A 13,650-nucleotide genomic window follows, 5' to 3' on the forward strand; every position below is an offset into this window, starting at 1 on the left:
AAACTCGACCATGCTCTTCATTTCCTTGTCTGAATGGTGGGATGTGCAAGGACATAGATGACAGCTATAGCTGTGTGTGTCCCTGGGGGTATACCGGACAGAGATGTGAGACAGGTGAGAAGATAACTGTATTTTCATTGATGTGTATACAGTGTGTCATATAAATGTTAGTTTTACGTCTTAGTGGAAATATAACTTGATGGGAAAAAGCTTTGCAACTTGGCATAGTTTTTCGTTTTGGAATGCAGGGGTGAATTCCTCCATTGAACACCAGACCTAATTAAATGACTCAGTAAACTATAATTCCATGCCTACTGTTCTTAGATCAGATAGGTGAAGAGAGGTCTCCCCAAATTAGTGCCCAATAGTTAATCTGACCTATGCCATTGCCTCTTGCTTTCTCATCTAACAGTACCTGTGTAGGGAGCTTTATCACAACTCTGTAGCAAGCCTTAGATATTAGCTGTGAAAACTCTGTGTAAAAATCACATAAATGGCTTTTAACAGCCTCTATGTTTGTGTACCTTTAATAAGTATCTTCTCTATAAGACTTAATGAAATTCCTGCATGGTGTAAAAATAGCTGACATAAAGATTGCACATATTATTAGACAGCGTTTCTGCTTTCTGCCCAGAGTTAAGACCTTGCTTGTCATCTCCTTGTATAAATGGTGCCACTTGTGAGGACATGAGTGATGGTTACAGCTGTGTCTGCACAGAAGGATTCACTGGAGTACATTGTGAGACAGGTAAGCAGTATTGTTCATTATTAATGGAAACCTCCAGGAAGTATTATTAGGAATCTTTATTGCATTGGTGTCATTGGCAGTAATAGTACTTTGAGCGTTGTTCTCGTATTTCATATTGAGCCATATCTTGTGACGAACGCCCTATACTGTAGCAGGAAGATAGAAAAAATTTGGTAAAAGCCATCTAAAAATTCATATTCATACACATTGTGGTACAGGGCAAGTATCCTTGTGGAAAATATATCCAAGGTTTGAAACCCAAGATTGAAAAATTGGGTGCCAGCAGGTTCACATACTGCTTGAATTTTGGCTGAGTAAGCAAGACTCGGACTAAATTTGAGCGGTGTATGGCCAGCTTTAGGTGTCTCACAGAAAATTCCTGCCCTATGGCGACAACGCTTACTACAGTTTAGCTGCATTTTTGTCACCCTTTCCTGCGCACTTTAGAGCTGGGACTACAAGCAGTCATGCTGGCACATTCTGTCTTTGTTACCAAAGAAAAAGCACACACATATGCATAGGACATTCCTACAAAGAGTTTACAGGATGTGCACAGCACAGGTAGATAAAACATGACCAACATAGGGGGAAAACAGTTTTTTTCATAACAAAAAATAATGCAATCCTGTTTTACTTACAGTGCTTTACAAAATATCTCTTAGTGAGAGTTTTGTTCTACTTTAATTTGTTAATGTCTTCTTCTTTCTTGTCTATGTTTATTCAGAGATCAATCCTTGCTCATCTTCCCCATGTGTTAATGGAGGTACCTGTGTCGATCAGGGTGTAAATTACAGCTGTTCCTGTCCCCAAAGATTCACTGGGGAGCATTGTGAAACAGGTGAGCCAAGCTTTGTATGTCCAGTATGATAAGGATCTGGTGAAACAAAGTATAACATATAAACCTGTGCCAGAAAGAATACATATGTAACAACATCGAGCTACAAAGGAATGTATGCGGCTGAGTGGTTTAGGAATGCTGTGGAATATATCAAAACTTGTGTTCTAATATGAACATTGATTGCTTCATCGAGATAATAGAGTTTAAGAGGGTTTTAAATGTGTGATGAATATATTTTGTTGTATATATTTTTTGTATTGTTTATTAATACAATTAAAGAAATTATGTATGAAATATTAGAAATAATGTAATGACAGGGTTATCTCTAAATATTAGGGAAATTAGTATAAGGTTGCATGATTGATTGTATCCAATCTGGATGGTTTATAGGATCCAGCTAGGATGGCTAACTTCATTTACGCACCCTGCTAACGCGTTTCTTCCTTAGTATGGGACTTCCCCAGCCATGTCCTTGAGTGGCTGTAATTAATAATTGCCTAACATGGTTGCTAAGAGAAATAAATGAGTCTGTACTACAGGATGTCCTGTCACATGATCTCTCAATACGTTTGTGGTCCTGATTAGGCAGATTGCTGGTAATGTTAATGTACCTTTACTGCTATTATAAATTTTGGAGTTCTAAATGAGCATATTTAATTTGATTTTATATATTCGTTGTACTGTCAGATCTGCATTTGATGTCTAAGCTAACACAGCTATATCTGCTAAAGTATGACAGCTCTACGACAAGATCATGTTGTAAAGAAAGGCATGGGTCTACTGTTGTGTATATTATATGTTGCCATTATTATACTGTCTGATAAGGGTACATGCTTTCCACAAATGTTGGCTAGACAGACAAACATATTCTTACTGGAAATCTCTCTTATATGTTTCAAAATGAGTCAGCCAAGTGTCAGGTCTTAGAAGGTCTTAGACTTGACTTAATGAAGAGTCCGTTCATCCTCGTATCTCATGGCACACCTCTTTTTTTCCTGGTATTTTCCACTCCAGCTTAGCTTGTAGTTCATTTATTCCTGGCTAATAAACTAGCTTGTATTACAATGGACGTGGCGTTTTCATGTCACTATAAATGTCACTACTCACGTACCCTTCTCTTTTATGAACCCAACCTTTAGAGCTCAGCTAGTACAGGAGAGTCTCATTTATAAAAGGAAAAGTCATGGTTTTGGCTGCAGTAACCTAACAGATGCCACTTGTGTCTGGTGCAGAACAAATAACTATGGTTACCATCCGAATGATTCCCATGGGTAGTACCACTATTATTAATTAAAACAATAGTAATAATAACTACTATTTGATTGTCTTTTGTATTATCTGTACTCCAAGTCCACATTCATATTTGTTTGACTTTTCCATTTTTTAATTCTTTTTGTTAAGCTGTTCTCCATCGAAGATTTTACATGTCAATGTAATCTACCAATGTAGACTACTCCAATTATTTATGTCCTTTACTATTATATGACTAGAGACGGGAATAACTGTGTATCTGTATGTCTTGACCTCTGTTGGTTTTGAAAATATTAAGGCTACCTGTAACTACTGAGCAGCAAGCACCCCAAACAGCAAGCACCCCAAATTGCACATCATTCCTGCAGCATTGTATATACAACCCTCACTACCAGAGCCCTTATGGTCTTGTACACAAATACACTTTCTAAAGGTAAGTATTTGTATAAATATCCCTCCACCCCTGACTTGGAAATTGTTAGGCCATTCGGGGAACAAAAACTTGGAGGATGGGGAGGAGGTGTCCTATTCTCCACGTAGCATGAAGTGGAGAGTTTTCAGGGGAACCCTTGTGGCACTCTGGTGATCTATATGTCCATATGAAGGTATGGTTTTGCACCCTGTGTTGCCTTTTGTATAGCAGTAGCTTCACTTTGCATGTATTACCAGAGCACAGGATTATATTAACTCATTTTAATTTCCATGCTTTAATATGTCATGAAGCAAAAAAAAAAAGAAAATAGAAAATTAAGGAAAACCACAACCACACCCCTTTAACAGAAATAAAAATTGGTGAATAGGTTAGCAGTGATTGTTATAGAAACCAAACAGGCTTTCTAAATGTGACTGTAATGTATTGATATATTTAGCAAATATATCAATATATTTATTTTGAGGGGAATTTACTGGATAAGACAGACTCTGCATAGTAACCAATCAGCTTCCAGCTTACATTTTCACAGCTTAACTGAACAAGCTGAAGATAGAGGCTGATTGGTTACTGTGCACAGCTACTTCTGATTCCGTCTACTCCCGTTTTAGCACCCCCCATTATGTGAGGTTGCTATTGATTGGTGTACTTTATCACTGCTCTTTTTACCTCCTTACTTGAGATGAGGCTGGGCTTGGTGTGAACCTAGTTAACCCCCTCCTCCTGGTCCAATCATAAGGGCTCTGGCGGATTCCCCTCCCAGCAGCTATACATCGCAAAGGCACAGGGAATGCCCCCACCAAAATTGCTGCCACTGAGGGCCAGGGGGGGAGGCCGGTCACAGTTATGAGTGCCTTGGACAAACTCAAATGGACTGGGTCTGCACCAGCCAGGGGTCCTCTCTACTCCTTACTCAATAAGGCCATGAATTTATGGGATCTCTGTGCATGTTATCAGCACTTGTGGAAGAAGTCAGAACATAAAAAATAGCTAAGCAGGCCTGAAAGAGTAATAGTTTTTCTACATGGTGATGGCAGTGATGTAGTAGAGGTGGAGGACCTTAGTATTTGAGTGTCAGATCCTGGATTGCATATTGGTTTCTCTTCCACGGCAGGAGCAGGAGGTAAACTATTAGTGTGTTATATGTAGCGGTCTCAGCAGCTTCTCATTGTAAAACACCATCCTGATTCTGCAGTAAACTGCAACAAAGGAGATAATTAGCGATCTCAGGAAAAAGGTAATGCTGTGTCCTTGAAACCTTTTGCACTCTGTATCTATGATGGTTTAGGCCGTAAAAATAGTGAATTTAAACAGCTGGTAACAGTATCGCTGGAGGGGCTGTATACTGGTAATTATCAGCCTAAGGCTGTGGAACATGACTGTTGACTGGCGGTGACCTTTAAATTCTTGGTTGTTCTATGACTCACCGGATCATGGCCTATTTACTCATCACAAACTTCCAGTAAATATTAAGATTCAGCGTTTGTTTTTTTTCCTTCCCCTAGATGATAATTAACACCGCAATACAGCTGATTTGATGCAACAATGTTTGGTTAACTTTGCTCTCTTAAGTCCCTTTTTTAAAGAAGCCCTTAAATCAAAGTTGTCATCATTTAATGTGTACCAGTAATATTTGTATTACATATCTGTCCTGTTTATAGTAGTAAACTGAAGTTGGAGAGCCCAGAAAAAGTTTACTTTAAAACCCCAGGGTTTAAGTGATGCCATGTATTGGTGAACAAAGTGGATTTAGTATATATGGAATAATGTGCCGAGCTGAAAAAACCATCAAAGATAACCAGTGAAATATACAACAATGATTATAGGCTGAACTCAAACCACATAACATACACAGTGAAATAAAGTCAAAACGAATCAAACGATACGGTGCAGATAACGAATCAAACAATGCAATGTGTACAAACAACATGAGCAGTCCTCCGAAGCAGAGTTAATAGTGTGCAGGACAACAGACTGTTTGATAGTCCTTCACCTCCACCAAGTGAATGCATAAATTACAAAGGAGTGCTCATCTAGGTCTGTGTACCCACAGAGTAGGTCTCAAGCGCGTTTTCCCTTCTTAAGAGGGGGAGGGATGCTTAAAATCTGGGATAATATAAAATATTGCAGTGAACTGCAATCATCTTGTGCACCGTTACTTCCTATTATAGGTAACCCCTAATACTTGGTGGACATGTCCGAAACTAGATAGGTTCTGGCTGAATATTTCAGATGATTAACGTTCTTTTTCTGACTAATATAGTAAGAGATCCATGGGTAGCTTTACTACACTATAAACCCCCACTCCTGTCTAACTCACAACATAAACTGGGGACCTATGTCTTGTTTGCGGCGAAAGACCATTGCCCAAGCATGGAGGAAACCACATGTGTTTTTTGGGGAAGTTAAAAAGAGGATGGACTAATTTTTTCTTAACGAAAAACTGACTAGCATCCTGTTGGATTACAATAAAAAGTTTATGAAGACTTGGGAACCCTGGATTAAGTACGCTCATCCAACACTCTCAGCAGAAAGTTTCATGCTTGTGTAGAAATGATTTTGGTGTCTTATCCCTCCTTTTGTTAGCTTTGGGGTTTGTTTGGGTTTTTTTTTGTTTTTTTTAAAGTTTTGTGGTTATACTGTATTGTGTTGTTAAAAGGTGGTTGGTGGGGAGGGTCAGCAGGGTGATACAGATTAGGTCTATCCTTGCAGACTATAGATGTCAATGTATGTTTTGTATATGGATGTTTATAAAACAAATAACATCTTTGAAATAGAAGAGTATATGTACTCACAGACAAATGTTTTCATCATGATCCTGATGAAGGGGGGGCGTGCCCCTGAAACGTGTCAATACTAGCTGATTGCGGCCCGGTGGACATTGATGTGACCGGAGGCAGCTGTGGTACATAGTCAGGGCGGAATTATCCTGGGTTAACAGACAGTGTGGTCCTCAGCTTTTTGACAAAGCATGATAAAAACATTTGTTTGTGAGTACATATACCCTTTTTTATCCATTCAATAAAAGATTTTGCACAGGTAGGTGGTGATCTGTTCCCTTTTGTATTATATAGCAGGAATCCATTCCTTCCCCACTGTATCCAAAAGGGTGTTGTCAAAAAAAATTGTTGGCTGGACTTTAAATGTAAAAAATAATGTTGTATCTGTTTGGTGAATGGTAGATCCTCATAATGAACATGATAAACATCCCATAATATGCTGTTAGTTTTACTATGCAACAGTGTTGACATTTGGGAAGCTTTGGTGACCATGACACACAGCATATCCCACTGACTCTTGTGTAACGGAAACATTCTCCTTCTGTTCTAGAGATCTTGGAAGTACCAGGGGCCTGTGCTTCCTCTCCATGTCAGAACAATGGCAAATGTCTGGAATCTGAGGGGGCATACCTGTGTGAATGTCCTGCTGGATACACTGGGGTCAACTGTGAGAACCGTGAGTATCAACCACATAATCATCTTTTCCAGGCTGTCCATGGACCAGCTGGAAGAAATAATTTGTTTTTATAGCAATCTTGTTAAAGAGTAATTCCACTTTTGATAAAAAAAAAAAAAATCCTCTCTGAGTGATCAATGTACATTGCAGGGATTTTAACTAACTTTGTTGCACTTTCCTACCTGTTTCTGTTCTGAAGAAATGGCCGTTTGTTTCACCGTGTCCCTTCCAGGCTGATTCCTATAATGGGAGGGTCAACATTCATTATAGCCAGCTGGTGGGCTTCCTGTGTTGTAATAGGGAAAGGTGCAGTGTCTGCATCCCTTTACTTGTAATTAACCCTTAGGGAGTATCTCAGCAAAAATGATATTCCTATTGCAAGGGATGCCTAAAGTTATACTTGTATCTTAGTGCAGACTTTTGGGAAAATCAGTCAGCCAATCACAGAAGCAGGAAGTGACATTTCTTGGGGTGAAATGCCACTGTGTACAGAATGCCTCCAGGTCACCATATTGTATTGAATTTTTTTGACAGATTGACAACATTACAGTGGCTACAGTTTTAAATGGAAAGCTATTTTTTTATAACAATAAATTACAAAAAGACTTGTGGAACAATTATATATATATTGTATTAATTTAGGGTTAACTGCTCGCCTTTGTTTAAGTGCTAAAAGTAAAAGTTATACTCACCTGAATCATGGAGCTGGCTTGTTCATAGAACATTCCTTCCAGCGTCTCTCTCCCTCCACTGCAGCGATCTAAGGTCCATAAATCATCACATTTAATACACTGTGTATAGACACAAGGACGATGAGAAACATTACAATGCTGCAGCATAGGAGGAATCAGACTTCAGAAAATGAAGAAGCAGGGAGCAGGCTTTATTTTATTTTTATTTTTAGCACCTAGACAAAAACGAGCAGTTAACCCTTGCAGCGTGGGGGTAGCCCCACTGCAAGAGTTAATAAAAGTATTGTCTGGATTTTCAATTTTTAAAGTGGGGTTACCCTTTGATCTTGTTTGGAGGAGACGTGCTCTAAACATGTCATCCTTATGCTTCGTTCACTAAATGGTGAGCAGGTGTCCTGACACTTGACTGGCTTCATTCTTGTTCTGGTCTAGCGGCTCACATGGTAGTAAAGGAGTGATAAGCCTGACAACCCTGGAACCTGCACCTTCAAAAATAATAAACTTCCTTATTTCTATCTCAATCAGTTTCCACTTTTCCTCTTGTCATTATTTGGAGCTCCGCTTCCTTAAGATTATCATTGAATAGCTCCGTTGAGAAAGATTATAGTAGGTTTATTGTCATAAGGATGGTTAAGTTGCAACTGCCTCTGTGTGCAATTACAGCAATCAGCAATCATATGAAAATATTCTGATCTATTCTTAAGGTGCCCATACACCTTGCGATTATCAGATGATAATCGCGGGAAATCACGCGATCGTACGATAATCGGCAGGTGTATGGAAGGCGTGCGACTGTTTCTACTGTACGGTCACACGTCTTTTGTCTAACGAGCATGTTTCAAAACCCGCCCAGAATCGTGCAATTGTCGGCATGCTCCTAAGACAAATGCCGAACGTGTCGGTGTGCGCAAGCGCACACAGCCCGTTCAGCATTGCAGTCATCGGAAGCCCGACCCTTAGGGCTCAGTCACACTAGATGCAGTGCGTTCCGGCCCGCTTTTGTCCAGAACGCACTGCCTCGCATTGCGGCCGGCTCACTTTTTGTTGGGGTTGGAGGGGGGGTGGCGGGCAATTCAAGGGAATGGCGCCGTAGCCACGCCCTTCGGCCGCAATGCGATCCGCCGCATGAGATCGCAAGGTACATTGTGCCTACGGTCCGATCCTGTGCGTTGCGATCAAAATAGTGCTTGTAGCATTTTGATCACACCGCACAGGATCGGACCGCAGGCACAGTGTGCTTGAATGGCCTGCCACGCCCCCTCCTACCCCACTAAAAAGTGAGCCCGCCGCAATGCAAGGCAGTGTGTGCCAAAATCGGGCCGGAACGCACTGCATCTAGTGTGACTGAGCCCTTAGCGGGGCGGGCTTTCGATGATCGCAAGTACGATCTGCCTGTCCAAGAGCTTTTAATTAGCTTACAACCATCACAAGACAAAAGTCTTGCGATGGTTGTAAGGTTTATGGGCACCTTTATAATGATCTAGCCACAGGTCTGCCTCCATTAAAAATCGTTGCACCGTGTGCAGTACAGCGCTAAACTCCTGTATATGCATGGAGTTTGTTACATGCAATCGATACTGAAAGGTCATGTGGCTTCCACCTAAATGTTGGCTTCAAACATGTGATTGTAGTAGCAGCATTATATACATCATAGATTAGTACAATAAAAATACAGGTAATAAATAAATTAATATTAATTGGGTAAGACAGGTTTTCACAAGCAACATTGCTAGAAATCTTCTTCCTAAGGAAGGTTACTGTAGATCTGCTCCCATAAGTTTATAGTACACCTGTTGACAATGCTGTCTTTGCAGTACCTGTCATGTTCAGGCCATCAGTATTGGGTGTTGCCAGCTTGAAAACCTATTATTCTCCTATTTCTATTACTGAAAGAAATAGTTCCTGGATTGTGGGGTGCATAGGTACTCATAGTATACTGTGTACAGAGAGTATTGGGAGTCCGCTATATTACTTCTGTCCAACCAACTTCTGATGCTTGGCTAAGTTAAGTTTCCTCAAGGAGTGTTACCACAGACCTGCTTCACAGACGTTGTTTTTCTATGCATTGGTGATATTTCTGTGGATATCTTAATAAATATGGAATATCTGTTGGTTGATACTTTACCCATTATCCACTTTGCTATCATTGCATTGTCATTCTTTGGAAATATGCCATTAGAGTTCATGAGATTTCTATGGTAGAATAGTTTCCTGTTAATTATCCTCTTCCGGAATTCTGCATGTCACTGCCAGCAAGAGGATGAGCGTTTCATAAAGATGAAGAGTTGAATGAATGGGTATTAAATGTCCTGGCATCCAGCAAGTTGATCCTGACTGGATTTTACTATGGGGTGAATGAGAAGAGTGGGAATAGACATAGTCAGGGATTTAGAGTTATTATCTGAGATAATAATCATCTCTGTCAGATCCGAAAAATTTTAGCAGTGTTCAGAGATTTTATTATTTTCAGTATCTATTGTCTGCCACAATGTCTGAAATCATTGCCATACTGTAATAGCTAAACATGCGCCTGCCATTGTAAGTCTGTGGTGACTCTCTAGTGATCTGCCCTCTCTCGTGAGTTTGCCCCAGATGTGTCCGATGGCTGTGCCTGCAGGAATGGGGGCCGCTGTGCAGACGGGAACAGCACCTGTCACTGCCTACCAGGATTCTTTGGGCTGCTCTGTGAATATGGTAAGTTAGAAATCTATGCCTAGTATTGCCACATCAGATGTACATGTGAAAATGACTTGACAAATGTCATCTCAACATAAAATGATTTATAAAGTACTATGGATACACCACCAAATTCAACAAAAAAAAACTTGTGAAAGTGGTAAAATGTCAAATAAAATTGTATAGTTTCACAGATATGACTTCTGATGAAAGAAGCCATTCTCTGGCATATCCAGGTTCCAAGAAAGTGAAGTTGCATTTATTCAGTTTTAGCGTAACTAAGTTCACTGATCTGGAATCTGCATTAGGTCTGCATTGGCAGCTTTCCCCAATTTCCACCATCGAAGACTTTGTTAATATGCAGATCACATAGATGAGGAGGTGCCCATACACACTTGATGTCTTGTCATGTGGTACCTGGGAATTTAACATATTAATCTGATAAATGGGCACTGTATATGTCATTGAAAGATGTTGAAAAATTATTTCAGGATACCAAAGTTGAAAGAAAGTCAACAAATTTGGATGGAAATGGTCAACCAGTTCCCTGCCTTGTTCCTCAGTAGATTAGAGAGCTGGAGAAGGAATAAAACCATGTGGGCCGCGATTTATGGATAGTAACAAAGTCTGAGAAAGGGCACCTGGTCAGCCCTTGTTTAGCTATGTTACATATATCCTTCTTATAAAACATGTAAATCTAAAGCCAAAAACTAAAGGTTAAGGGAAGAACTATATATCTCTTAATAAATAAATAAATACAATACAGTTATCACTTTTTAATATTATATAGGTATTCATACAACAGCTTAGATTATGTTATTATAGATTTTTTAGGGATTAGCGCAAAGTATATATAATATCTTGCTATGTATAGAGTAAATGTTATGTAAAAGAAGATTGATAAAGTGAAACTCGAATAATTAGAATATCGTGCAAAGTTCATTTATATCACTAATGCAACTTAAAAGATGAAACTAATATATGAGATAGACTCATTACATGCAAAGCAAGATAATTCAAGCCGTGATTTGTCATAATTGTGATGATTATGGCTTACAGCTCATGAAAACCCCAGGAACCCTAAATCCACAACCTCAAAAAAGTAGATTATTACATGCAATCAATAAAACAAGGATTGTACATAGAACAATATCGGACCTCTGAAAAGTACAAGCATGCATATGTACTCAGTACTAGGTTTGGGCCCCTTTTGCAGCACTTACTGCAATTACTTTTGCACGATATTCTAATTATTCGAGTTTCACCTGTATGTTTCACATGTTTGAAATGTTTTTGTCTACATGGATTGGTTCCTAACAAGTGACCATCTTTTTTCATTTATATGGTATATATATATATATATATATTAAGCTGGCTATAGACATTAGAGAACGGTTGAACATTCAGGCATTACTTGGCTACTGCAAGATATTTCTTAGAGACTGAAGCATAATCATGCACATTCAGATCACTGGACTGGAGAGATCTTTGTTTATGTCTATGTCTATGAAAGCAGGAAAAGTGATAGGCCAAGACACTTCCTGTCATGGCTTCTCTTCACTACAACAGCCATTCACTACAACAGTAGTGAATGACTGAAATTATCCAGAACAGTCAATCACTATTTTTCCCAAGGCTATTCAGCCACCAGTGTCTGGTGTACTCTGCTGCCTAAAAGGTCAACTGAAGCCAACACTTTTCTTTTTAGTTTTGGATAGATTGGAACTCCTGTCAGGTTTTATTGTTGTCTGTGTCCCCTTAAAGGAGATTTACCCTTCTTTTCTGTCCTGGTGACCGTTATCAGTGAAACTGAAGAAAATCCCAAATTTTGGGCTGTCACCAGAACACGGATAGATGGGAAATCTTCCAGTGGGAACACTGTAGTGACCCTGCTGACCACTATGAATTTTCCTCTGTTTGGAGGGATTTACTCTCACTTCCTGTTGTGGCTATCCAAAAGCAAGAGAATGGAAATCTCCCCAATATGACACAGATGACCAATAAAAGCCGACAGGGGTTTAACCCTCCCTTACAAACAGTTTTGGCTTCAGGATAATTGAGGCTACAGAAATATAAAAGCTTTCTTCCTCCTCACTGTTGTATATATTTCAGAGGTGACGTCACTTCCCTGCAGCATGGGCTCCCAGTGTCCTGATGGTGGATCATGCATGGAGTATGGAGGCAGTTACCGGTGCGTGTGTCACACAGATTATATCATCAGTAACCACTGTAAGTGTGCTTGTGTGTGGGGCATCATGTTTTATTATTTTTTTACATATTTAAAGTTTATTGAAGGTGAAGAACTCTAACAAGGCGACAATACAGCATCGAAGGAACCACAAAATTGCAACTAAATCTCCCCCAATAAGTATAACATAAAGAAAGCATCAGATCAGGTAGAGCAACAGAAAGATGCCCCGTGACATAACCTGTAAAACATCTGCCATATCACAGTAGCATAGCTCATAGAAGTCTTAAATTGTTTTAGAGAAGATCAGTTGGTAAGGATCAGAAACGAGAGTAAAGGATAGAAACAGATAGGCAAGGACAAAAGAGAGCAGTCGGGAAGTAAAGAGAGACAGAAACAGACCCGTGGGTGCGTAACAAGGCAAGCCCAGTAGCAGTATTCACAAGGGTGCCCTTACTGTTCAACTGAACCGGCATCTGTCATCAAGAGAAATGCTAAATCATCCAAACCCTCAATCAAAACCCATATGCTCCAAGTTTCAAAATGGGTCTCAGTCCTGTCATGGATTTGCGCCGTCATATGTTCCATCCGCATAATACAAGCCATTCTGCAGCTCATTCAGCACTGGTAGGATAGGCCAACAATTTCCAATGACGAGGTAAAATCGTTCTGGCCACTAGCAGAAAAAATACCCAAATAAACCTTTCTTACAGCGAGAAATAGAGCCTGGTAATATAAAGAGGAGCGCAATCCGAGGAGTTTCTGGTACTAAACTTGAGATCACTAGTTGGAATATATGAAAAATTTCTACCCAAAAGGTTTTCATTGGGAAACAATAGCACCAAATATGTCCTAATGTGGCCATCTTCCCGCCACATCTCCAGCAGATATCTGGAATCTAGGGTATCATTTTGTGGAGAATATATGTGCTATACCATCTACTCAGGTACTTAAAGTATAACTTTTCTCTGGAGCAGATGTCGCAGAAGTGAGCTTATCTTTGAGAGTAAATGATTTAAGTACCTCGGCATCCATTAAAGAATAACTGTGAACCCTTTCTCATTCTGCAATAAAGTAAGGCTGATAGGAATACACACCTGGTAAGAGTAGAGTTAGTAGTAGGGTGAAGAACCTATATTAAATGTGATGAAATTCTAAAACTGTAATATGCATCCAATGATGGATCACCACTACAGTAAATTGGCCAAACCTCCCACCATTATGGTCTTACCTTCCCTTGTAGATAGGAGAACCATGTGATGATATTTATCCAGTACCAGTGCACTACACTCTACTGGGACAGAAACTACTTTTGGTTTTGGAGACAAGCCAAGAACTATCTAATTCCACCCTAAAGGGATTTCTGCAATT

The 13,650-nt window shown here is 39.7% G+C and overlaps 1 protein-coding gene across 1 annotated transcript in view; it reads left to right on the forward strand.

Moving 5' to 3' along the window:
* The window catches only part of SNED1 (sushi, nidogen and EGF like domains 1), a 100,248-nt gene that overhangs the window by 64,802 nt on the left and 21,796 nt on the right, over nt 1–13,650 (forward strand). Inside the window, exons 17-21 of the mRNA XM_018567900.1 lie at nt 635–748; nt 1,473–1,586; nt 6,598–6,723; nt 10,008–10,109; nt 12,204–12,320. Of these exons, the coding sequence (XP_018423402.1) occupies nt 635–748; nt 1,473–1,586; nt 6,598–6,723; nt 10,008–10,109; nt 12,204–12,320 (573 nt within the window). The remainder of the gene's footprint in view (nt 1–634; nt 749–1,472; nt 1,587–6,597; nt 6,724–10,007; nt 10,110–12,203; nt 12,321–13,650) is intronic.

The sequence above is a fragment of the Nanorana parkeri genome, unplaced genomic scaffold (assembly GCF_000935625.1).
Source record: "Nanorana parkeri isolate BGI_ZX_2015 unplaced genomic scaffold, ASM93562v1 scaffold1114, whole genome shotgun sequence".
NCBI classification, from domain to species: Eukaryota; Metazoa; Chordata; class Amphibia; order Anura; family Dicroglossidae; genus Nanorana; species Nanorana parkeri.